General features: G+C 40.0%; 1 protein-coding gene across 4 annotated transcripts in view; it reads left to right on the top strand.

Moving 5' to 3' along the window:
* Positions 1-27,604, top strand: part of mbd5 (methyl-CpG binding domain protein 5) — a 245,907-nt gene that overhangs the window by 148,874 nt on the left and 69,429 nt on the right. For all 4 annotated transcript variants that reach the window (XM_069934982.1, XM_069934979.1, XM_069934980.1 and 1 more), the window contains 3 exons: positions 2,561-3,235; positions 13,745-13,847; positions 20,620-20,800. In XM_069934982.1, the coding sequence (XP_069791083.1) occupies positions 3,126-3,235; positions 13,745-13,847; positions 20,620-20,800 (394 nt within the window). In that variant the 5' untranslated portion in view covers positions 2,561-3,125. The remainder of the gene's footprint in view (positions 1-2,560; positions 3,236-13,744; positions 13,848-20,619; positions 20,801-27,604) is intronic.

Genomic DNA, 27,604 nt, shown 5'->3' with positions numbered 1-27,604 from the left:
ATCATATGCTTCACACATGCATTTTTCTCAATTCAAACTCTTCTCAACCCATTCTCTCCCATTAAATCTTCAACAATCACCATTATTTTGGTCATTTTCTCTATCATATCTTTCATCACCGTTTCAACACTTATGAATCAGTTACTCAATTTTTCCTCTTTTTTTACAGGATGATGCTCAATTCTTGACCCGACTCCCCAGTTTTACTTGGTTCTGCCAGTCAAGTTGCCATTTTTGTACCACTGCTTTTTGGGCATTCATCCAATGTTCCTGGTTGAATAGGAGCTTCTTCAATCTTTGTTCTCAGCTGCCTTGGCTTCTTTTATCCATTTTTGATATAGTAAATCTTGATTTTCAACTTTTGACCATCTATTTAGTACTCTCCATGCAGAGCTCAACCAAAACATGTCTGTCTAAGTCCTTTGTATGGCCAAACCCCATTCTATTCCTTTTAAAACACCTAAATCCCGGTACCTGCATCAGCCAATCTTGCCATTCCTCCATCCAAATTTCAGTAACGGCCACAACATCATAGTTCCATGCACAGATTCATGCTCTGTTCATTCCCTTTATTCTTAATTCTCCTAGCATTGAAATCTTCTTTTCTTCTTCTTCTTTGGCTTGGCTGCGCGGACGAAGATTTATGGAGGGGGTAAGAAGTCCACGTCAGCTGCAGGCTCGTTTGTGGCTGACCAGTCCGATGCGGGACAGGCAGACACGATTGCAGCGGTTGCAAGGGAAAATTGGTTGGTTGGGGTTGGGTGTTGGGTTTTTCCTCCTTTGCCTTTTGTCAGTGAGGTGGGCTCTGCGGTCTTCTTCAAAGGAGGCTGCTGCCCGCCAAACTGTGAGGCGCCAAGATGCACGGTTTGAGGCGTTATCAGCCCACTGGCGGTGGTCAATGTGCATAGACACATTTCAAACCCTCTAACTGGCTACATTTATGTTTTGTCCCCTGCCTGTCCTTTCTCACCAACTCAGAACACAAAGCATCATGCTTTTGTCCTATCCTAATCTCTGCACTCACATTCTGATTCTTATCCGCCGCCAAACTAGTTTAAACTTTTCCCAACAGCTCTAGCAAACCCGCCCACTAGGATATTGGTCCCCTTCCAGCAGCCCATCCTTTTTTGTACAGGTCAGACCTTCCCCATTAATCTGAACCTCTGCCCCCTGCACCAACTCTTCAGCTGCATTCATCTGCCATAACTTCCTGTTCCTGCCCTCTCTGGTGCGTGGTACAGACAGCAATCCTGAGATTACCACCCTTGAGGTCCTGCTTTTTAATTTCTTTCCTAATTCCCTATATTCCCTCTTCAGGACGTCATCGCTACTCCAATCTATGTCACTGGTCCCCACATGGACCACAACATCTGGCTGTTCACCCTCCGCCTCCAGAATGCTATGAACTCAATCACAGACATCCCTGACCCTGGTATGTGAGAGGCAACGTAGCATCTGGGAACCTTAATCTCGTTCACCAAACCTCCTATCTGCTCTCCTAACCAATGAGTCCCCAATCAGCACAGCTCTCCTCTTCTCCTCTCTTCCCTTCTGAGCCAAGGGACTACCCTCTGTGCCAGAGACTGGACCACCACGACAGTATTCAAAACTATGCTTTTTGTTGAGGGGAACAGACATAAGGATATTCTGCACTGTCTGCCTCTTCCTTTCCCTCTCCTAACAGTCACTCAGTTACCTGTTTCCTGACTTTTAGGGGTGACAGTCTCCCTGAAGCTCCTCTCTATTACTGTCTCTGCCTCCTGAATGATCCCGAGTTCATCCAGTTCCTTATCACAGTCTCCCAGGAGCTGCAGCTGGATGAACCTCTTGCAGGTCTAGTCATCAGGGACAATTGTGCTATCCCAGATTTCCCACATAGACCTAGCTGCTGTCTCCATTAACCTTTCCTAACTAAATTCAAAGATCTTATTTCATTGGAATCAAGCATGTCATCAGCCTATGCTCTGAGAAGCCTCATGAGCCAAAGCCTCTTATACCCACTCCTTCCCTGAGCCACGCTCCACTTGAGATGCCCCTCTTTTTATTTGTCACTACTCTTTATCTTAATCACTCTTCCCACCAATAACTGTTCTATTAAACTCTTAACTTTTTAAAGGCACTCACACCCAAGGAACATGATGTTCCTTGTCATGGTCCCAAGGTGTCTACGTCCCATTTGATGTGCATGATATGTGTGTTAACTATCAAAGTCACATTTTATATGGATTAGTGGGGTTGAGTCACAAATTGAATTTGGAAAATTTTGATTACTCTTTCAAATTGCATGACTTTTAACCCAGCAATCACGGATAAATATTAACAAATAATTCTCCTTTATTTTTTATTTAAAATGACAAAAAAACTATTTCATCAAATGTTTTTCAGTTCTCATCAGTATTATTTAGTTAGAATCCAAGACTTTAACTGCACATCAATGTTCAAGATGTACATGGTAATTGTTCTGATACCACTGTTGCCATTTATGTGATCAGAAGTTAATTGCTAATTTTGCACTTTGTGTACATTTTCAGTGATTTAAACTAAATTTGTATATTTACAGGAATCTGTATGAAGAATGAATCATTCACAACCGATAAGTTAAATCAGAAGGCTGTTTTGTTAAACGTGAGAACCATCCTGTTTGGATTTGCCTAAGAAATTATGTTCATTGAAGGATGTGCCCTGCTTTGGATTCAATTAGAAGATTACATGGTCATGAACATCAACACTAGTCTGCAGGAATAAGTAAAGCTGAAAAAACTATTTTATTACAAAACATAAATTATCTTAAACCTTAGCACGGAATTGAAGTTTTTGTGAATCATGTACATCGTGATCAAGAAACTGCCAGGTCTCTCCATGTAGCGATTCTGTACAACTCCAAACACTCTGAACCATCCAATAGCACTAAATGAATGTGGATTATTATGAGACAGTGACTTTATACAAAATGGTGGTTTTTGAAGAGATAGTTCCTCATTGAGCCAGAACATCTCCTTGAATACTACGTACAGTGGGCAAGCACTGTACCATATGGTCACGTTTCAGAGACCATGATGACATGAAATCCGAAGATATCATCTGACTTTTGATATCTTTGGGCTGTCACAAGCAGAAACGTGAAAATGAATGGAGGAAATGAAAACGATGGTGAAAAAGATGGTGGGGGATCAGCAGTTCAAGTTCCAATAGGATGGCAGCGGCAAGTTGACCAGAATGGAGTGCTCTACATGAGGTACATGTTCTGTATTTACTTCATTGTTTTAAACACAGCAAAATGGTAGGTGGAACAAATAATGACTTCCAAGCTTGATTCTGGGTCAAATACAGAGTGCATATAACACATCAAATAATTTCTAATTGTACATTTATTGAATTTAATTTTTCACTGACTTTTTATTCAGTGCCTCACAATTCAGACAGAATTCCAACTATTTTATATAATATCAATCTTGTTATTGTTGTTTACTGTGTTATCCATGTAATCGTAAATAGTATGTTGACTTTCAACAAGATTGAAATAAAATAGTTGAGTTTTCAAAATATTTTAAAGAAATCTCACCAGAATGTTCTGTTGAGAATGAATCTTTGGATTTAGCAGTTCAGGAAGGCCTCATATTTAATTTGTAATTTATGTGGAGTTACACAGGTGATACCAGTGAGACACAAGGAAATTACAGTGAGTTTGTTCTTGAATGATACAGGCCATCCACAGTAATGAGCAGATTGAGTTTTTTTCCTTACAGCTATGAAAATATGGTAATCCTGCCTGCACAATAGGGCAGATCTGAAAAGAAAGAACAATGCTAAAGTGGAGAGGTGGAGATGGAACTAGTTCTGATGCTCATGGGAACAAATTATAGAAATACATCAGTTCATAGGAACATATTGGACTTTTGAATTTAATAGTTTTTGCATCCCAGGGATGGTTTGTAAGTGGTTAAAAATAGAAGATGTGTTCTTCCTAGTTCCTCTTATTAAGTTGTGTTGGGGGTTTTCTTTTATTTTGTGCAAGCCAACATCCTGTTTCACAAAGAAATTATAGCTGATCTATTTGAAGTCAAGTGCTAACTTAAGTACATTTTACAGCAAGAAGTCTCACAAATGTGCTGAATGTAACTTCAAATGATACATGTGGGTGAGAAAGAACACCTGGGAACTGCTCCAATATTAACTGTTGTCACGACTTTGTATGGTTCTGAATGGAATGGGCATTTTTAAAGAAAACTCTTAAAATGATGAAATAGATTCCCACAATCTCAGATATAGTTTTCACAAACTATTACTACCCATGTTCATGCAATTTTTGAACCATGACATCAAACACATGTTCTGTTTGTGAGCTAGTAGTTTTGTGTAAATAGAATCCTCTGACCTCTAACCAAATTGTCTGCTCACACATCTTGTGTACATGATACTTGTACCCACTAATTTGTACTGTTTGGAACTATCTTGTGCCTTTGTTTTGATGACTTCAATTGAATGTTAAAGTAGCTTTAGTTTTTCCAGAGTGAATGGTCTCAGCTCTATCTACATATTTTGATGGCTAAGGGTTTTATAATTTTCAGACATACTTTTATATTCCTCAAAAGTTGACAAAAGAAGTCAATTTCTCTCATGGCTTTCCAGATTGCTAAACGAATGGGAAGTAATGAGATTATGTCCATATTCCATGTTCAAACTCCTGATCTTGCACATTGCAGGTATCTTTAGAATAAATGACCTAATGAGCTGCCTATTTTTCCAGTACATTTAATTCAAAATCTTTAAACTCATTTGAGAATCTTCATGGTTGCAATCTTTTGGGTTTTTTAGATTTTGGAATTTCCTCAACTTTATATTCTTCACTTCATTCTTCCTGCTCCAGCAGATGATGTGAATCTTGATTAATCCACGTGCCATCCTTTTTAAACCATTCACTAAATTCCTCTAAGTAAAAACACCATGCTGGAAAAACTCAGCAGGTCAAACAGTGTACTTTATATAACAAAGATAAAGATACATAACCAATGTTTCAGACTTGAGCCCTTCATCAAGGTATGAGCAAAATGTAGGCAGGCACCCGAACAAAATGGTGGTGGGTAGGGGGATGAGTGCAGTCCCAAACGCAGGTAATAGGTGGATAAAGGAGGGAGGGCACACCAGCAAACAGGGACAAGGGGGATGGCTCTGTGAATGGAGAGGGAAGGGGGTGGAGAGCTGGAGGAAAGAAGACAGGGGGATAGGGAAGTGAGGGATAATAGAGAGTAGACTAGCAGAAACCGGAGAAGTCAATGTTAATGCCATCAGGTTGAAGAGTGCTCAGATGGAATATGAAATGTCGCTCTTCCAATTTATGGTTGGCCTTGATTGAGGTGTTACTCCTTCAGTTTACGGATGGCCTCTTTTGCTCTCTGATTTACTCACTGAATTCCTCTACCGTGATTCATTTTTACCTTATTGTCAACACTTTCTGTCCAACCTTTCTAATCTGTTTCTTCCAGGTTGAACATTGTTTATTTTCCTGCATGAGACATACAGGTGCCTAACCTTTTATCTCAGATCGTTAGGACTGGACACCTGCCATTGTTCGGAATCTTCCGGATTTTGGAATCATTTTGATTTTTGACTCTTTAAGCAAATGCATCACTACTACCCACCACCATGTGTCCTCCCCCATCCCCAGCTGGTGCCAGACTATTTTGCTCCCTAGGCCAAGCTGAGGGTGGTAGAGGAAGGTGTGGTTGCAGGTGCTGACCGGGCTGAGTGGTGGTTCGACATATGCTATATTGGACCCTCTTGATCAGAACATTGGTCAGGTGGACTTCAGAGGCAATGGAGTGGCTTGGGAGTTTGGCCAAAAAGCCACCCAGCATTACCTGCTGCTCAGAGCTGGTGGCTATGTGGATCAGATGGCTAGACATGAGGTGCAGCACTGTAGGTGGAGTGGGGCAGTGGAGCCAAGCTCTGGCAGCTTTCAGACATACTTGTCAGGCTGGCCCTTGGGCACACCCCAGCAGCGCAGTGCCATTCATAGCATGAACCCCCACCCCAATCTAACTCCCAACGGAGCAGCAGAGGAGCAGTGCTGCCAAGCTCGGAGTTTATGGAGCATTACACTGGATTGTGGCGACGGCTCGATGCAGAAGTAATGGCCATCTTCATTACCCATTATCCCCCATGCAGCTGGAATCACTCTGCCAGCGCCCGAGCAGTTCCAGCTACATGGGGGATTATGGATAAGGAAGACAGCCATTGCTCCTGGATTGAGCTTGCTTCTCTCCCACTGGGTGCTGGGGGCCAAGAGTCATCTTTCCACCAAAGTAAAGAGAGGGCACCCTCTAAAAACAGAGAATTTATTATGGGAAATAAACATTACTTATGTGTTATGTCATCTACTGAAAAAGTGCTGTTTTTTTGGAGCTTGGTGGTGTTTGGAATCCCAAATAAAAAGTTAGCCACCTGTATTGACACTAAGGGTTCAATATGATGCAAGCGATTGCTTCTGTCATAATCATCATCCCAAGCAAGGGAATTGTGACAGGATAATTCCATTGTACTGGACTCAAAAGACTATCACTTCTTTGGCCCACTTTCAACCATCAAGTATCCATTATTACCAATCCCATTTTCAAACTTCTGTTCCCAATCTTCTATAGTTTAGCTATTTAAGTACTCATCTAGATAAATATTTTAAGGGTTTCTGCCTTTACCACTCCTTTAGCCAGTGTCTTCCAGATTCCAAACACGTAGGTGAAAAAAATCCTATTAGGATCTGTTCTACACCTACCTTTCACTTTGTTTTTCATCAGAAAAGCTACTTCTTGGAAAGCAATTCTCAGTGAATCTGTAGTTACTACTCTCCAACTGTAGTTGAATATATTTCCGTGTTTCTGGTCTGATTTTATTTTTGCTTTTTGATTATTTTCTTCCCCCACCCCCAAAACCTCTTGTGGGGCCTTAGTCAGAGAAAGGCTATGTAAGATGGCAGGAAGAGCCAGAAAATCTTGTGATATGTACCAACATAACCAATACGTGAGTGCACATTGGTGCAGCTGGTACATGCACTCCCTCAGAGCCCCAGCAATTAAGTTTTCATCTTCTCCGTGTCCACTTGCATTTTTACCTGGTCTTCCAATTTCCTTTCCACATCCCAAAGATTAGCCACTGTAAATTTCCCTTTGTGTGTAGGTGAGTGGTAGAATTTGAAAGAGATGACAAGATCTGGAGAAATGCTTAAATGGGTGCTTGATGATGGGCAAGGATGGGCCAAAGTTCCCACATGTCTCCGTCTATAGTATTCAAATAAAGCAAAAAAAATCCCACAAAATGGCCAACGAATGTGGCGACCGCGCAGACCTGGAGATAACACCGGCCATCGTCCCAGGTGACTTCCACACGGCAAGAAGACAAGGAACTCTAGGGGGAATGCCAGCCATCCCGGTGGCGCTGGCCCCTGACGTCAGTGCCTGGGGCCCATGTAACCAGAGCTGCTAGTGCAATAAGGCAGACTTCAATTTTGACTCCTCATGTTTATGTCTTCCTTCCACACTCATCGTCGCACGTAAGCTACATTGATGACCCTGACAAATCCAACCGGCAGTTAGACCCGAAGATGATGGATCAAGTGGACTCAGCAACCAACCATGTGGTCTCTCTCAGGCTTCCGACATTCTGGGTGTCGAAACCGCACATGTGGTTCGAGCAGGCAGAGGCTCAGTTCCAGCTGTGCCACGTCATCGCCAATGACACCTGCTACTCCTACATTGTGAGTGCCCTCAATCAGGGCACAGCAGCATGGATCATAGACTTTCTGCAGCAGCAGCTAGGGCAAGGCAAAAATGTGGCCTTCAAAGAGCTGTTAATTTGCACTCTCAGGCTTTCCCAGCACGAGCGCGCCGCGCGATTGCCGCATATGGATAGATTGGGGGACAGGCCCCGTCTGGCCGAATGAGTGAGATGTTCGCATTAACCGAGGGCCACAAGCCTTGCCTGCTGTTCGAGCAGATCTTTGTGGAGCAGCTGTCCAAGGATGTACAGCTCTTGCTCATAGATGAGGACTGCAGCAGCCTCGGAGAGTTGCCACCTGGACGGACATGCTCTGGAGAGCAATAAAGGACACCAGCGCCGACATAGACCACATCAGCAAACTCCACGAACAGCCCCTGGTGAGATCAAGGCTAGTGGAGAGGTAAGTGAACACCCCGGGACACCGATGCTACTACCATCAAGCGATGGGGTACAGAGGCCCATCGATGCCGCCCACCCTCTGGGTTTTCAGGAAATGCCCTAGCCAACCATCGTTGATGGCTGCGGCATTTGGCCTATGTGATAGCCTTCTCTACATCTGGTACTCTCTGTTGGGCAGGCGTTTCCTAGTCAGACAGGTGCCAACATCTGCTGCGGCAAACAGGGCCCAACTCTGAGGGCAGCCAACAGCTCCTGCATTTGAACATTTGACACATGCACCATCCCCCTTCAGTATGGCAACAGTCGCTTTACGTGGACCTCTACCCTCACGGCAGTGGTGCAACTGCTCCTCAGGGTTGACCATCTTTGGGCCCACTGCTTGCTGGTTGACCTCAAGGGATGGCGCTTGGAGCACGACAGAACTTTTCAGACTCTGCCTCTGGGAGAAGTCAAGCTGCCCCCCACCTGGACTCTATAATACTGTTGGACAATGAATTCACTTGCATCCTGGCAGAGTTCCCATTGATAGTTCTCCATGGCTAAGCCAAAGCATGGGGAAAGGCATCACATATTGACCGAGGGGCGGTGCCCCCACTCCACGCCAGGGCACGCCAACAACCCCCCCCCCCTGAAAAGCTCGGCCTGGTGAAGGAGGAGTTTAAGAAAATGGAGGAGCTTGGGATTATGTGGTGCTCGGACTGCCCCTGGGTCTCTCTCCTCCAAGTGGTGCCCAAATCAGCAAGGGGTTGGAGACTATGCGGGGACTACCACCACCTCAATGAGGCCACCACACCCAAGAGATATCCTGTGCAACACATCCAAGACTTTGTTGCCAACCTGCGTGGGCTACAGATGTTCTCCAAAGTGGATCTCATCTGGGGGTACAACCAAATCCCTGTTCACCCCATGGACGTCCCCAAGGCTACAATCAAAACCCCCTTTTGTTTGTTCAGATTCCTCCGCGTGCCCTTCAGTCTATAGAATGCAGCACAAACTTTCCAGTGGCTGATGGACCCAGTGGGCCAGGACCTCCCATTTGCGTTCATCAATTTGGATGATATCCTCATCGACAGCCACAAATATCCTGCTGCTCACTGGTGACAGCTGAGCTTCCGGCTGAACGAGTTCGAGCTGACCATTAACCCTGCTAAGTGCTAGTTCAGTCTGGACACCATTGACTTCCTGAGGCACAGAATTAACGTTTCCTAGTCACACAGGTGCCAACATCTGCTGCGGCAAACAGGGCCCAACACTGAGGGCAGCCAACAGCTCCTGCATTTGAACATTTGACACATGCACCATACCCCTTCAGTATGGCAACAGTCGCTTTACGTGGACCTGGAAGGTTGAGGCGGTCTGGCACTTCACTAAGCCACGCACAGTGAAAAGACTGCAGGAGTTTGCCGGTATGATAAACTTTAACCACGGGTTTATACCAGCAGCGGCATGCATCATGTGTCCCCTTTTTCCGCTGATGACCAGCAAGGCAAAAGACATTTCTTGGGACGAGGAATCCTCCAGGGTGTTCCTGAGGGCCAAAGACGCACAAGCGTCCTGGTCCGCCCCAGTCTGGATTCACCTACCACTCTAACTGTTAATGCCTCCAGCACTGCAGTAGGGGACATGAGGGAACCCCTGGCCTTCTTCAGCAGGCATCTCCAACCCCTCCAGAACTCAAATACAGCGCTTTCGACCGGGTGCTGTTAGTGCTGTACTTGGTGGTAAGACGTTTCCGTTACATTTTGGAAGGCTGGTAATTTAGGGTGTTCACTGACCACAAGACATCGACTTTCGGTTTCCATAAGGTAGCAGACCTGAGGTCGGCCTGAAATCAGAGGCACTTGTCCTACGTGTCCAAATTTACCAAGGAAATCCAACATATCGCAGGGAAAAACAACATGGTGGCTGATGCCCTGTCACGCCCTGTGATTGGGTCAATACATGCCCTGCATCAAGGGGTCGAACGTGGCCCTCACCAAAGCACAGCAACGAGTCCCTGAGATCCCCGCTTACACAACAGCCGTCTCAGGATGGAGGTCATCCCTGTTGGCCCAGGTAACCTGATACTGCTGTGTGACATTTCTACTAGAAGCCCCCGCCTCATCGTCCCAGCTGCATGGAGATGCCAGGTTTTCGAGGCTATCCACACCTGGCACAGCCTGCTATCTGTGCCACGGTTAAAATGGTGGCTAACAAGGTTTCTCTGGCGTGGCCTCCATGAATAGGTCAGCAAGTGGGCCAAGACCTATACAAATTCAGTCCTCCAAAGTGCAGGTTCACACCAGACCACCTACACAGACTTTTGAGCTGGCACAGTGTAGGTTTAGCCAAGTACACATTGACTTAGTGGGGCTATTACTGGTTTCCCGTGGGGCGAGATACCTCGACCATGGTAGATCACTCCACGAGGTGGCTAGAGGTGGTCCCGCTGGCTGATACCACCACAGAAACCTGTGCCAGGGCACTCGTTGAAACATGGGTGTCCTGACTCGGGGTCCCAGAGCACCTCACCTCAGATTCACCTCTGGGCTCTGGGTGGCGCTGGCTAACTTTCTGGGGATGCAGCTCCACCATGGCATATCACCCTCGGCCCAACAGGGCACTTGTACCTCAAGGAAGCTTTGATGGCCCGGCTCAAGGGTCCCACTTGGGTCCTGTTGGGAATCCGTACCGTGCCAAAGGAGGGCTTTAATGCCTCAGCAGCGGAGATGGTCTACAGCGCACCTTTAATCATCCTGGGGAATTCCTGGCCCCCGATTAGACACCCGAAAACCCTGCTGCGAACCTTGAGAGCCTGTGGCAGAAGCTGGGGTCCTTGGTCCCATAGCAACCCCCACCGCACAACCATCCCAAGCATAGCATCCCAAATAACTTAAGGACTTGCCGGCACGTGTTCATGAGGAGGGGCACACACAGACCACCATTACAATGACCCTATGAGGGGCCCTACCATCAACCACCTGAAACTGGCATATCTGGATTGTAATGAACCTGTCTGCACCATGCCCCCATGACGCAGGGGCATGCCATCAAAAGCTACAGACAATTGCCTTGTCATTGGTTCTGGGGTGGGGGGGGGGGTGTTCGTGTAGCAGCCCGTGCATGGAGATGCGAACCGGCCCACAAAATGGCCAACGAACACGGCAACCATTCAGACCTGGGGGTGACACCGGCTGTCGTCCCAGATGACCTCCGCATGTTGGGAAGATGAGAAACTCCTACGAGAATGCCGGTCAACCCAAGTTCGGTGCTTCAATGACACAGACCCATGACTTCAGCGCCAGTGGCCCGTATAAGCAGAGCTGCCAGTGCAATAAAGCAGGCTTCAATTTCAACTCCTCGTGTGTGTCTTCCTTCCACGCTCATTGTAGTGCATAAGTTACAATCGTTTAAATTGTTTTTTATTTCACATTTCCACCATCCATAGAATTTTGTTGTTATTGGTATTTTTTTCAGAGATAGCAAGAATGGGGATGTTTACTTTATTTGTCAGCGCAGGAGAAAATGCATCATTTGAGATATCTGACATGCTAAAGATTCAAATTTAATTTGCTTGTGACATACTGAGAGATCTTTTATGACATTAAATGCAAATGTTATTTTTGCTCACATTATCTAGAGGGAGTGGAATGTGCACTGACCATTGCAAACTTCCCGGAAGGTCTTGGCTTCAATATTCTGGACTGTGCTGTGGTAATAGATCTCTGACATACTGGAGACATCACATCAGACTTGTGCCAAAAACAGTTGGAGCTTCAATAACCCCTGCTGAAAATAGGGCATATGTAAATGTTGCCCAAGGATAAGACATTAATGCTTGATGTTACCCACAGCTTACTAATATTGACAGGCAGGGATTAAGTAAGGTTTTTTGAATTTATAGTTCACTTGCCAGGATAGAACAAAGAATTGCAACACAGTACAGGCCCTTCAGCCCACATAAACCTTCTCAACAATCTTAACCCATAACCTTCTATTTTTTCTTTCTAGAAATTTATTTTAAATGTCCCAATCGACTACTCTGTGGGGTGGGGTGGGGGTGGAATTTACCCCTGACATCTCCTCAAAACTTTCCACTTTCACCTTATACAGATGTCCTCTGGCCTTTACTTCTTTACGCCCTGGGAAAAGGGTTCTGGCTGTTTACCCTATCTATGTCTCATAATCTTGTAGACTTCCATGAAGTCCCTTCTCATCCTCTTTGTTCCAAAGAGAAAAGCCTGTGCTCTGTTACCCATGCCTTATAAAACAAATTCTCCAATCCAGGCAATAACCTGGTAAATCTCTACAACCTCCCCAAAACTTGGACATCTTTCCTGTAATGAGGTGAACAGAATTGAGCTTAATTTTCCAAGTTTCAAAGAGCTGAAACATTAGCCCCCTCTAAACAATCCCCTCTGCATACCTGCCTAGCCTTTCAATAAACTTTGTATCCTTGGATATCTTAAAAGTATCATCCTTCATTTTATTGATTATAGGTTATTGACTTTCTGTCTAGTCAAATTGTCAAAACTTCTCTGGTTCCTATACATTTCAGTCAAGTCCCATCTTATTCTTCTGAAGTCTTGCAAACCTTTTTTTTTAACCTTTCCTCATTAGACTATCCTCCCACAGTGAAGCCTAGTTTTGATGCTTGCATTTTCCCATTGGAGGATGTTTAACATTGCATAGATAAGTAAACTAATACAGAATTAAAGTTATGTGCAGAATTATAATGAAAGGAAATTGGAAAAAAATTCACACTGGCACTTCTAACTTGCTATATCCGAAAGGGAATGTGGTTCTTTGTGGTTTTTATTATGTTACCGATACACCCTGATTTACAAAACTAGTGTTCCCACGGAATCTTTTGTAAACCGAAATGATGGAAAGCAAAGAAGCAAGTATCATTGATTTCTATGGGAAAAAGTTTTGAGTGTTCCCAGACCCAAAAAAAACCTACCAAATAGCATAAAACCTAAAATAACACTAGCATTTATTAAAAGCAGGAATTATATGATAAATGCACAGCCTATAAAATAGAAATAATGTATGTACAGTGTAGTTAGGCTGAGTCTTCAGAGGATGGGGTGGTGGGAGGTATAGGAGACTGGGAAGTATGAGAGAGAGGAAGAGTGAACACAGATGTATTTGTAAAAGAGAATTTGCGTAAAGCAAGGTATACCTGTATTTGATTCTACATTTTGTGCAATTTTCTTTCAAGTGATTTATGCTGTTCAAACATGTCTGAATTTGTGACTTTTTTTTCCTTTGTATCCTATTGCTTTGGTCCCTTAAAGCTCAAATTGCTGTTGAATTCTATGACACCTGCCTGATCCCAATCTATATTCTTGCCCATTATCCGATCACCTGAGCTAATACCTCATTGCTTTATTGTTTGCCTTTGTTTCAAAGCCTTAAGTGTTTTAACTCATTTTGGCCATGCAATATTCTCTTGTTTTTTTTTTCAATTTCAAACTATTAGAAGTTGGCCATTTTGGCCATCAAGTCCATATTGGTTAAAATACATTCTCAACAAACTCTTGTATATGTGAAGAACTTGACAACATTTTTGCTTTCCCTTTTTTTTCTTCAGTCCAAGTGGCTCAGTATTGGCCTGCATTGAGCAAGTTAAAACCTATCTACTTACTGATGGAACTTGCAAGTGTGGCTTGGAATGTCCTCTTATTCTTTCAAAGGTAAAATTGAAATTTTATATTTTTAACAACTTATGAGATGTTTTCTGGTATAATATGATTATTACAGAAAGACAATAACAATTTGTTTCTGATACAAAATGCAAATATTGCTTGTTATGAAGTATCAAAACAGTGTGCCTGCTTGGAATCCTGTTAACGACATTAACTGTATAGTACAGATAATGGGTCATATCTGACACAGCACAAAAGAACTGAAGCTGGTTGGCCATGTGAATTTTTAAAGAACTGAGAAACTAACTCTGAAACTGACAAGCCAGAATAAACTTTGCAAATTAATAATGGAACAATGGTGGTGAGTAAGTAGTGATAGATAATGCTTTATAGAGTTGAGTACGGTGGGAATGAAAGATGACTGAGAAAGGTGAAATTTGTTAGTTTACATGCCTTGACAGCAGCTTCAGAATAGGACTGACCAAAGTGATGTTGTACACTATGGAAAGAAAAGTTTGCTAATTATAGAGAGGGATTGACAGATGAAGGAAGATACTTATTAGCAGCAAGACTTTTAATGCTGCCCAGTCCAGAAGGATATTATTAAAAAGAAGGATTTGGAAGGGGTTCCTCAACTCAGAGTTCCAGAGAGAAACTACAGCAATGAATAGAAGCTAAGTTATATAAAATTGTCCTGAACAGGAAAGTCTTCTACCTCATAGCTAAGTAAGTTTACTCAGTGATACATCTCATGTCAACTGTAAAAAGTTGGAGGCGTGACACATGATGATGTGGAGTTAGACTGCAAATCCCTACTCTGCTTGAAAAAGTTGAGAAAAAGAGTCAAAAAAGGTTGAAAAAGTTAAGAAAAATAGAAGAAAAAAGTATTTGAAGATTTAAAGAATAATTAAAATGCCACCAAAGAAAGAAAAACCAGTTGTACTAATACAAGAAATGGAGCAAGAAAAAGATCAAGATCAAGATAAAGAAGAGAGGCCTACCTTGTGCATAAGGTTCTGGCCAAGGGAGACAAGCCGGGACCTGGAGAGACCTTGGACATCGTTGTGGAGGGTCTTTCCCGAAAATGGCTGCCCACTACCGATGAAGAAAATGATTGCGCATGTGTGAGGAGTCACGCATGTGCAGAGTGCAAAAAAAGGAGGCAGTTTTTAAAAAGACTTGGCTTCTAGCTCCAGTGGACAGGATGAAGAGCAAGAAAAATGCTCTGAACAAGGATTTATGGACAGAACGATGGGGAGAATGAAAGAGACATTTATTTCTATGGCTGATATGGATAATTTCCAAAGTTAAGAAATGTGGAGAGAATATTGCTGAAAATAGGTTTTACAAGGAAAATTGAAAAAATAATGCAGCTGGCATACAAAATATTTGAAATTATGGATAGAAAATATTAAAGGAAATTAATTTGAAATTCAAGGCATTAAGGAACAAATAAGGTACAAGCTGAAGAGGCTGCAACAAAAGAACAATTGATGCAAAAAATTGACATTTTAGAAAATTTCAGCAGAAGGAATAACATAAAGATTGTTGGACTTGAAGAAGGTGATGAAGGACAGGAAATTAAGTTTTTACAGCATTGTGTTCCAGAAACTTTGGGAGTAACTGAATTCCAAAGAGTCATTGAGATAGCGAGAGCACATAGAACACTGAGACCAAAGCTACAACCATTTCATAGACCTTGTCCAATAATTGTTAAATTTCTTCATTATGAAGTAAGAGAAAAGATCTTGGAACTGGCAGCTAAACAGGCAAAGAAAAGACAATTACCTTTGGTTTTAAATGGAAATAAAATTTTCTTTTAACCTGATATAGTTTTGATTTGTTAAAAAAGAGAAAGGAATTTAATGCTGTTAAAAATGTATTGTGGAAAAAAGGTTATGCCTTTGTCTTGAGGTATCCAGCAGTTTTAAAAATTTTTGTCCCAGACAGAAAAAAATAGATATTTTGCAGATCCTAATGAGGCAAAGCTACATGCTGATTCTTTGCCAGAAATACTTGTAAGATCCCAATGAGTGTGAAAGAGTTAAAATGTAACTGAAAATTTTGAGAAAGTTTAATTGGGAGGATGGTTTTAACCTATAATTAATCTGTATATGTTTTTTAAAAATTATTGAATGAATAGTCATAATGCAACTGGGGAATGTATTGTATTTTGAGTGAGTTAGTTGGGAAAATGGAGCTTACTACTGCGGAATCATGCAAGTAAGGGTGTTTTTTACTACAACCCATGTAGATCAGGGAGTTAAAGCCATTAAAACATCATGTGTCTTTGGGGGCGGGGGGGATTTCTTTTCTCTTCCTTTTGTTTGTTTTTTTAATATATATTTGTTTCCTTTTTTTGTTGTGCACCTAGATTCATTAAGATTAATACTAGATATGTTTTAACATTGTGAAAGTGGGAGGAGTGGGAGAAGATGGATGGTCAAAGGATTTTATAGAGGTACCTGATGGCAGGGAAATAAATTTTGCTACAATTAATATAAATGCAATACAGAATCAAATAAAACATTTAAAAATTACTAATATATACGAAAGAAAACAAATGTAGATATAGCTTTTTTTTTACAAGAAACTCATTCGGTGGAAAAGGAGCATCAAAAGTTGAAAGGATATTGGGTTGGATTGGTATCTTAATTCAAAAGCTAGAGGTGTGGCAATATAAATACATAAAAATTTACCAATTAGAATATTAAGTACTACTATAGATATAGCCGTAAGATATGTAATGGTTACATGTCAAATCTATTCAGAATATTGGACTTTATTAAATGTTAACACACCAAATGCAAATGATGGAAAATTTATACAAGACATATTTCTGCAATTAATGCGTGCAAAAGGGATAATATTAGTAGGAGGAGATTTCAATTTTACCTTTGATCCAAAGTTAGATAGATTGGGTAGTAAAATTATAAAAAGTAAAGCAGCTAAAATTGTTACAGATTTAATGAAAGATATGGGATAGATATTAAGAGAAAAACTCATCCAAGTGATCGAGACTATTCTTTTTATTCTTTTAGGTATAAAACATATTCATGTATAGATATGTTTATGGTCTCTGCACAGTTACAAGCTAGGGTTCAAAAGGTAGAATATCAAGTGAGAGTTTTATCTGATCATTCACCTTTAATTTTGTCAATTTCTTTGGAGGAAGAATAAAATATAGGCTATAGATGGAGACGTAATACAATATTATTAAAGAGAAATGATTTTTGTGAGACAACAGATAATTTTTCTTGAGAAACTAATGAAAAATCAGTGATGAATAATTTTACTATATGGGATTCCATGAAGGCATATTTAAGAGGTCAAATAATAAGTTATACATCTGAGATAAAGAACATATGAAAGGGGTAGACAAATTGGAAAAGAAAATATTAAATTAAGAGAAGGAGTTACAGCTTCAAAAAAATGAAGAGAAAAAAGATTATTGGAATCAAAAAAATTAAGATTTAATACCAATACATAGAGTAGAAAGAGATATCATGAGAACTCAACAGAAATATTATGAACAAGGTGAAAGAGCTCACAAAGTATTAGCATGGCAGTTGAAAGTGGAATAAGTATCAGGATCAATAGTTGCAATGAAGGAAACTGGCCAAATTACTTAAAAATGCAAGAAATAAATGATAATTTTAGAATTTTTTATTAAAAATTATATCATTCGAAATCTCTGAAAGATGGAAAAAATTTAGAAAAATTTATCACAACTTAAACTACCTATGTTAAATATGAAAGAAAAATTATTTATCTAATTCTTTTCCTGTGATAGAAGTGTATGAGTCTCTGATGTCATTACAGAATAATAAAGCCCCAGGAAAAGATGGTTTTCCTCTGGAGTTTTATAAAGAATTGAATGAATTATTAACTCCTATATTATAGAAAGTATTAGATCAAATGAGAGAATCACATGATCTCCCAGAATTTTTGAAAACAGCATTGATAACAGTTGTTCCAAAAAAAGGGAAAGATCCTTTACAACCTTCCTCTTGTAGACTTATCGTTATTAAATACAGATTATAAATTTGATTTTAAATTATTAGATAATAGATTAACCAAAATCAGCTTATTCCTTTTACTTTGAATAATCTTTTTTTATATATTTAGTATAGTAAAGGTATACAGAGAATGAAAGATTTTTTTAGTTTTTTTATGACTTTTGAACAAATGAAAGAGAAATATGAAATACCAAATAATACAATTTTTTCATACTATCAACTTAAAATATATTTAAAAGGGAAATTAGGTATGAGTTTAGGACTGCCAGAACAGAGACAATTTGAATATTTAATTACAGATTCATTTATTGAGAAATTTATTACAAATGCTATATTTAAAAATATATAAATCAAAACAAAGATGGGGAAAAAGATATAAATATACAAATTCAAGAAGAAGTTTGGTCGAGATTGTGGCAAGAGAGTGTAACAAAGACAATTAATGTTAGATATGAAATGGTACAGTATAATTTTTTACATCAATTGTATTATACTCCATATAAATTAAACAGATTAAACTCAAATAATTCTGATAAATGTTTGAGATGTAATAAGGAAGTAGGGACCTTTGTACATTCAGTTTGGTTCTGTGTTAAAGTGGAAAAATTTTGGGAAGATTTGAGTATATTGTTTGGACAAATTATGAAGATAAAAATACAAAAGAATCCAAAAATATTTTTACTTGGTAATATATATACATATATTCAGCAGTCCACGCTGCTGAAGATCCAGCTGCGCTGGGTGGGTCACGTCTCCAGAATGGAGGACCATCGCCTTCCCAAGATCGTGTTATATGGCGAGCTCTCCACTGGCCACCGTGACAGAGGTGCACCAAAGAAAAGGTACAAGGACTGCCTAAAGAAATCTCTTGGTGCCTGCCAAATTGACCACCGCCAGTGGGCTGATATCGCCTCAAACCGTGCATCTTGGCGCCTCACAGTTTGGCGGGCAGCAACCTCCTTTGAAGAAGACCGCAGAGCCCACCTCACTGACAAAAGGCAAAGGAGGAAAAACCCAACACCCAACCCCAACCAACCAATTTTCCCCTGTAGCCGCTGCAACTGTGTCTGCCTGTCCCGCATCGGACTTGTCAGCCACAAACGAGCCTGCAGCTGACGTGGACTTTTACCCCCTCCATAAATTTTCGTCCGCGAAGCTAAGCCAAAGAAGATATATATATATATATATATATATATATGTATATATATTACCAAGTAAAAATATTTTCACACACACACACACACACACACAACATATACATATATATATATATATATATGTTTTGTGTGTGTGTGTGTGTGTGTGTGTGTGTGTGTGAGAAAGATTTGAAATTGAATTTGGATAAATATCAAGAAAAATTTCTTAATGTAGCAATAATGGTAGCTAAAAAATGTGTAGCAGTGACGAGGAAAACTGAAAATTTTATAATGATGGACAGATGGAACACTGAAATACAAAATTGTATACCATTAGAAAAAATTACTGATAATTTAAGAAATCAGATTGGGAATTTTTCTAAGATTTGGGAACCATATATGGAAATTGTTGATAAAAATCCATCCACATCACCCATTCCTCTCAATTAATAATTAATAATCAGGAGATACAATAGTTATATCAAGAGAATATGTTTACAATGATTAATATATAGTCTTTTTTTTTCTTTTCCTCTGGGGGTGTGGTTTTGGGGGAAAATTATAAAAAAAATATGTTATCTTGTATTGAATAATATTTTGTATTATCTATATATAATTGAATAGTATTGATACAAGTGATAAATAAAATTTTCAAAAAATGCTTGTAAAATGCTGGCTGAATGGAGACTAAAATTATGAGTGCCTCGTAGATTCTTCTTTCTTTCCATGCTTTCTTCCTCTGTCCTTGAGTGAGAAATTATTGTGTTTTGAGTACTATTTTTGTTTTATGTGAAAGACCCAAGTTTGCACATAATAGTCCACATGCCAGTCAGATTCCTTGAAGATTCTATTGCACTTTTCAAGATAGGCACAACCAATGAAATTATATCTGCTCTAAGTGATCCCGCTGCGTGTTATTGTTGTTAAGGGTCGTGCCATTAAGAGTATATTTTTCTCCTACATTTGATCTCCCAAAATGCAACTAGAATAACATTGAATCTATACTGTACCTGGAAAAAATTTACTTTGAAATTGATCAGATCAGCAATGCAAATATCATCTACAATTGGTTATACTTTTAAAAAAAAAACATTAAGCTTCATCTATAAAATTACTTTGCAAGCAGTCTTGCTTGATTTAACCTTGCTTATTTGGAGCAATTGGGCTGCGTCTTGTTGCACTCACAGTTCCTTTTTTTTTACATAATTCCTCTTTGGTTAAGTAATACAACCTAGAAAAGACAGACATGTTCTTGACATAAACCTAAACATGAATGTGGAAAGGGGCTGAGGGGAGCATCTATGCCTTTTCTCTCCATGGACATTACCTGACCTAAGCATTTCATGTTTCATTACAAGAAAATAAGAAATTAATTTCCTTTGCAAATATAGAAGTTGCTAGTTGTTGGGTTAAAATTGTATATTTTTTCACTGGTGTTGCTTTTGAATTCTGGGAAGTTGTTTGATTGAATATTTTAAAAATAATTGTCTCATTTTGCACCTCTTTACCAAAGTGGAGGAAGGTATGCTGAGTGGTTGCATCATGTTATATTTGTATAATGTTGGTCCCCAATGTGATCAGTGGTTTACTTTTCCATGAGTGTATCACTACATCCAGAATTACCATTGAAGCAATGAAGTAGTAACAGTAATGTCTTGATTTAAGGTGTTCACTTTTGATCCTGGAGCAACTGTCAAGCAAAGAACAGCAGAGGATGTCAAAGCTGATGAAGATTTGACAAAGCTTTGCATCCATAAACGAAAAATCATTGCCGTAGCTACACTACATAAAAGTATTGAGACACCACATCCTTCCTTGCTTCTAACAAGCCCAGGTGGTGGAACAAGTAAGTTTACAAAAACAAAAATATTATTCAAATGCTTTAGATCTTGATGTAGATTGTGATTTGTGTAATCTTCTTAATTTTACTGTTTATTATTGCTCTTTGACTACAGTGATATTTTAGTTTGCCTTCGAACAATAGAGAATTCTTCTGATTTCATTGCAGATTGTAGTTTTACTGTGATTCAATGTTGACAACATCCTTTTAGTTGGCAAACTTGAAATGTTTAGTGTTACAAGATCAAACCAGCAACCACAAAGAAGACATGTCACCCAGGGGTAAAGATGAACAATTACTTTATTAACAAAATTCATATTCAAACTTTAATTCAAAATTCCCCCCCCCCCCCTTTTATAACAATGCCCCCTGGTTACTATGCAAATTTCTATAACAGTGTAAATCTAATAAATTCCCCAGCCTAAATATAACATGTGTAATTAAAGTCTGTTATATTTCCAACCAGCCCAAGAAAAACTTAGACACAAAACAAACACTAAACACACAAGACTCACAAAACTGATCTCATCCGAAGCAAAAATCTTAAACAAAATTCAGTTTGATTGGTAAACTGAAACCAAAAGATCTTTGAGGGATAGAGAGCACAAAATTCGAAGTTGTCTTCTTATGTTGCTTGCAGAGAGAGGAACAATGGCGTGGTCCGGATCCTTCTGGGTGCCTTCAGAATGTTCATCCATTTTAAAATACCCAACATTCTAAACGGTCTTCCAGACAATGACTCATGTTTTAGGCCTTCTTCCACTTCACAGCCACACTCAGTGGTGGTTTGTCGTCCAAGTCCAGAAATTTTTAGATCATTTTCTGCACATGCCCAATCTGTCTCCCACTCTCTAAACAGTCCACCTTCACCTTGGCTCTTTAAAGCAAACTGTCACTTTCTAACACAAAACCACACAACACATAGGCCAATACACAACTCTGTAACATTAGAAACCAATATTAAAAGTGCACTGATTTAAACTGCTGTTCATCTGGAATGGAGTGCATGAAAGACAACAGCACTGGTGTTGCAATAACAGTGTATTCAGATAATAATTGTTGACAGCTGGGTTGATGGAAATAGCTTAAACTAGTGTATGAAAATAATTATTGGTATTGGAAAAAAAGTGGAGAGGAGGGTGATTAGGAGACGATAGCACAATGATGAAGATACTGGAGGACTAATCAGTAGACTGGACCATTGACCTAGAGACAAAATCTTGATTCCCATCACCCCAAATGGAGAATTTCAACTGGAGTAAAATTATTGAAATGAAAAATTTCTCATGACCATGAAACTCCAGTATTGCTTTTGGATTCTCAGTGTTGTTGCTAATGGAGCTGCTGTAATCCAGATTCAATCACGTTCTCTCATGCTGCCTTTATGGAGTTTGCATATTCTCCTTGTGGCTGTGTGAGTTTCCATCCCAAATACTTCATGGTTGTTAGGCCACTTGGCCGCTGTAAACTGCCTGTGTGTAAATGGATGGTAGAATAGTTGATGGGAATATGAGGGGAATAAAATTGGATTATTGAGAATGGGTATGATGGTTGGCATGAATTTGGTGGCCCAAAGGGCCTGTCTTCCCTCTCTCTGACTCTCTTTATAATTATGCCAAATTAAGTTTTTAGTCACTTGATGGAAGTTGAGGAAGGCTATCTTGGCATTAAAAATATTACAGAAACACAATATTACAGGAAACAATTTCTGCTGGGTGCCAACAGCTTCTTCTGTTTTTATTTTGGCTTCATTTCATTCAAGATATATATAAGTACAAGTGGATGCTTTTAAGAGTTTTGATTCTTTAGTTCTATTTATATTTTAAGGTTTATATAAGTACAAGTGGGTGCTTTTAAGAGTTTTGATTCTTTAGTTCTATTTATATTTTGGTTGCAGGCTGCCCATCAGGGAATGTCACCTTTTTTTAATATTTTCATTTCTTAGGCACTTAGCTGTAACAAACCACAGAAAAATGCCTTGTTTAAAATGTTGTCCTTGGGGTACAGGTAACCTAGATGATTCTGTTTATACCCCCCTTTGTAGTTGGCCCTATAACATTACAAACTTAATAATTATATTCCATAACTGATAAAGTCTGGCATTTTACTTTTCTGAAGGGCATGAGTGAAGCAGTAGGGTTTTTGGAACAACCCATTGTCAGGTCAAACTGGATTTTTATCATTTTACTTTTTGCCCTTCCAGACCTTTTTGTGACTTCCAGGATAATCACGAAGCTACCCAACTTGACAGCACATAGCAGCTGGTCACGTAAAATGCATTCTGTGCTGTAAGCAATAGACATATGGGGACATTAAAAAAATTATTAAGTTGATATGGTATAAGGATCTTCATTAAAGCAAGTGTCCAATGTTATTGCAAATAACATTGCAGAAGAAATTGTTAATTTAATTTATAATTTTTTTTTAATGCTGTTTTGTGTATGTTCAGTTTTCAGATTTGGAAAAAGTATATCATGAAATTATCAAGTGGAAACCTGTTTTAAGACTGCATTAACATACTTCAACAACCATTTTAATTGATGTATATTTTTTATGAAGACCTGTTGAATATTGATTGGCCATTCCTGATTATTTCAGCGAATCTTTGTGTTTTCCTTTTCCATTTTTTAATGTTCTTTCCATTCATGAAAGGAGTAACACAACTTTCTGAGGATTGATCAGAAGAAACAGTAATATCGTTTTTCAAAGCCATCTCGTTACCAATTCCTATCTTGTCATGAGTTTCAATTTTGACAAAATGTTAAGTTTTGAGGACAACACAGACACATGCAGTCCTGTATTTGCCTGCTGCTGATGTGCCTGTCTCCCAACCAAAACTTGCCAACAAACAATCCATCAATTAGATACCTTTTTTTGCCATCCAATTTCTGAAATTGCACCAAAAAAGCTCACTCTCTTTGTATCTCCCAGAGCCCGGTGCACCAAAATTTCTTTCAATTTTAGGTAAATTTTAATTTGGGGGACACAACAAATCAAAGTAAAAGTTGAAAATAGAGCATTATAGCACAGTACAAACTACACCTCAACAAACTACACCTTCTCTGACTCACACCCATCACCCTCTTTATTTTTTTTGGCATCCATGTGCCTATCTAAGTGTCTCTGAAATGTCCTAATTGTACCACCCTCCATCACCACCCCTGGCAATGCATTCATCGTTGATGTGATCAACAGATTACTAATATTGGAGGACAGAGATTAAATAATTTTTAAATTTATAGTTAACTTTCCAGGATAGAACATAGAACATTACAGCATAATATAGGCCCTTTGGCCCATGATATTGTGTCAGCCTGAAAAAAGCTGCTCAACGATCGAAACCTTCACGATCTACACCCATAACCTTTTATTTTTTGTTGATCCTTGTGCCTGTCAAAGAATATTTTAATTGTTTCAATTGTCCCAGCCTCCATCATCACTCCTGGCAATGCCCTCTATGCACCCACTACTCTCTGGGCATAAAAAAAACCCACAATAGACTGGAGTAGGCCATTCAGCCTATTGAGACAGTACCACCATTCATTTAGATCATGGCTGATCTTCCACTATCAGTACCCTGTCCTTCCCTTCTCCCCACAACCCTTAATTTCCCTGTCCACAAGAACCTTATCTAACTCCCTCTTGAACTTATCCAAAGAACCTGCCTTTGCCACCCTCTGCAGCAAAGCATTCCACAGACCAACAACTCTCTGGGTAAAAAATGTTTTTCTCATCTCTGTCCTAAAGGGCCTTTTCTGTATTCTTAAACTATGGCCTCTAGTCCTAGTCTCCCCCAACATCTGGAAAATGTAATCAGTTTCTATCGTGTCCAATCCCTTAATAATCTTATATACCTCAATCATATCTCCCCTTATCCTTTGTATACATGCAACTTATAAAACCCCAGTTTATCAAACCTTTCAGCATATGTCAACCTGCCATCCAGGGAACTAACCTTGTGAATCTACGTGGCACTCCTCGATAGCAAGAATGTCCTTCCTCTAACTAGAAATGTGGTCTCACCATGGCCCTGTACAACTGCAGAAGGACATCTTTACTCCTATATTCTATTCCTCTTTTTATGAAGGATAATATGCCATTTGCCCTTTTCACAGCTGGTTGAACCGGCTCGCTCTTAGTGACTGAAGTATAAGTACACCTAGATCACATTGCAATTCCCCACTCCCTAACTTGTCTCCACTTAAATAATAATCTGCTTTCCTGTTCCTGCCACCAAAGTGGTTAACCTCACATTTATCCACATTCAACTGCATCTTCCATGCATTTGCCCAGTCACCTAACCTGTCCCAAGTCCCCTGCATTTTCCTAACATCCTGTCCCACTTCTCACTGCCACCCAGTTTCATATCATCTGCAAATTTTCTAATGTTATTTATAATCCCCTTATCTAAATCATTAATACATATGATAATCAACTGAGGACACAGCATCGAGCCCTGCGGGACCCTACTTGTCACCTCTTGCCATCCTGAAAATGACCTGTTAACCCCAACTCTTTGTTTCAACCAATTTTCTATCCATGTCGGCACCCTACCCCCAATACCATGCTCTCTGATTTTGCCTTCTAAAAGTTCAAGTACACCACATCCACTGGCTCTCCCATGTCCAACCTCCTCGTTACGTCCTCGAAAAATTTTAGAAGATTTCCCTTCAGAAATCCATGCTGATTTGTAATGATACGATTATTTCTGTCTAAGTGCTCTGTTATTTCTTCTTTTATAATAGATTTTAGAATCTTCCCCACTAATGATGTCAGGCTAACTGGTGTGTAATTGCCTGTTCTCTCCCTCCCTTCCTTCTTGAAAAGCAGCACAACATTAGCCACCCTCAAATCCACAGGCACCTCTCCTGAATCCATAGAACATTGGAAAATGTTAACCATTGCATCCACAATTTCAAAAGCAACTTCCCTAAGCACCCTGGGGATTTATGATCCTTCAGTCCATTCAATGTAGTCAAGGCCACGTGCTTCCAAATCTGGATTTCCATCAAGACCATTGGAATTTCTATCACTTCCTTCGATACCACTAAACCTCTATCCCCCTATCTGACCTTTTCCTGTATCTTCCCTGGGGAAGATAGATCCAAAGTATCTGTTAAACTCATCAGCCATTTCCTAGCTTCCTGTAATAATTTTGCCCGTTTCTGTTTTTAAGGGCCTAATTTTGGTCCAAACTACTTTTTTCCTCTTTACATTACCTAAAGAAGCTTTTACTATCCCCTTTTATATAATTGGCTAGTTTACTCTCAGACCTTATTTTTTTCCTCCCGTATAGCTTTCTTCGTATCTTATGTTGCTCTTTGAAGATTTTCCAATCCTCTAGCTTCCCACTCCTCTTTGATATATTCTACTTCCTCTTCTTGGTCTTGATACTGTTTTTGACTTCCTTTGTTAGCCACGGTTGCTCTATGCTCGCCTGAGAACCTTTCTTGCTCTTTGGAATAAACTGGTCCAGAAATACCTGCCATTTTTGTTCCACAATTCTCCCAGCCAGGGTATCCTTCCATTCTATTTTGGTGAGCTCCTCCCTCATGGCTGCATAATTCCCTTTATTCAACTGCAATACAGATACTTTCAACTTTCTTTCCTTCTTCCTTTCAAATTTCAAATTAAAACTTATCATATTTTGGTCACTATTAACTAATGGCTACTTCAAAGTCCCTTATCAAATCCACACTATTACATAACACCAAATCCAGTATTGTCTTCCCCCATCATGAGCTGCTCTAAGAATGTATCCCAGAGACATTCTATAAACTCACTTTCTTTAAGTCCCGCACCAGCTAGATTTTCCCAGTCTACCTGCATGTTGAAATCCCCCATAACAACTGTATCATTACCACTCTGACATCCCAATCTTAACTCCTGATTTATTCTGCCTCCTAGATTCGAGCTACTGTTTGGCAGCCTGTATATGACTCCCATTATGGTCCTCTTGCCCTTGCAAATCCTCAACTCTATCCAAACAGACTCTACTCTATCTGCTTTCATGTCTCTCCTTTCAAGGGTCTGAAAAATCATTCCTCACCAACAGAGCCACTCACCCCCACCCACCTGTCTGTCCTTTCGATAGGACATGTACCCTGGAATATTAATTTCCCATTCCTGGCCCTCCTGCATGTCTCCATTATTCCTATAACATCATACCTTCCAATATGCAGTTGAGCCTCAAGCTCATCCATTTTATTTCTTATACTCCATGCGTTCATGTATAATATCTTTAATCTGTTAATCCCCATGCCTCTCACCTTGTTACCTGATGCACTTGGGCTTAATCTTCGATCCCTTTCTGATCCTTCTGCCTTTTTAATTTCACTGCCTATCTGAACTTTTCCTCTTTTCTCTTTCCTATCCATTGCTCTATCACTCAGATTCCCATCCCCCCAGCCAAATTAGGTTAAACCATACCCAACAGCTCTATTAAATCTTCCCACCAGGATATTGACCCCTTTTGGGTTCATGTGTAACCCATCCTTCTTGTAGAGGTCATGCCTCCCCCAGAAGAAATCCCAATGGTCTAAGAAGCTGAAACCCTGCTTTCTGCACCATCCCTTCAGCCTCACATTCATTTGTCTGATCCTTCCATTTTTTCCCCCACTTACACTCAGCACAGGTAGCAATCCAGAGATCACTACCCTGGAGGGGAGGTGCTCTCTCTTAGCTTCCATCCTAACTCACTGTAATCCCTCTTCAAGACCTCCTCCCATTTTTTTATCTATGTCATTGTTAAACACATGTACCAAGCATCAGGCTGCTCACCCTCTCCTCTCACAATACCCTGTATCCAAT

The sequence above is a fragment of the Narcine bancroftii genome, chromosome 4 (assembly GCF_036971445.1).
Source record: "Narcine bancroftii isolate sNarBan1 chromosome 4, sNarBan1.hap1, whole genome shotgun sequence".
Lineage (NCBI taxonomy): Eukaryota > Metazoa > Chordata > Chondrichthyes > Torpediniformes > Narcinidae > Narcine > Narcine bancroftii.
The sequence above is the reverse complement of the archived record's forward strand: the minus strand, read 5'-3'. Positions and strand labels throughout refer to the sequence as shown.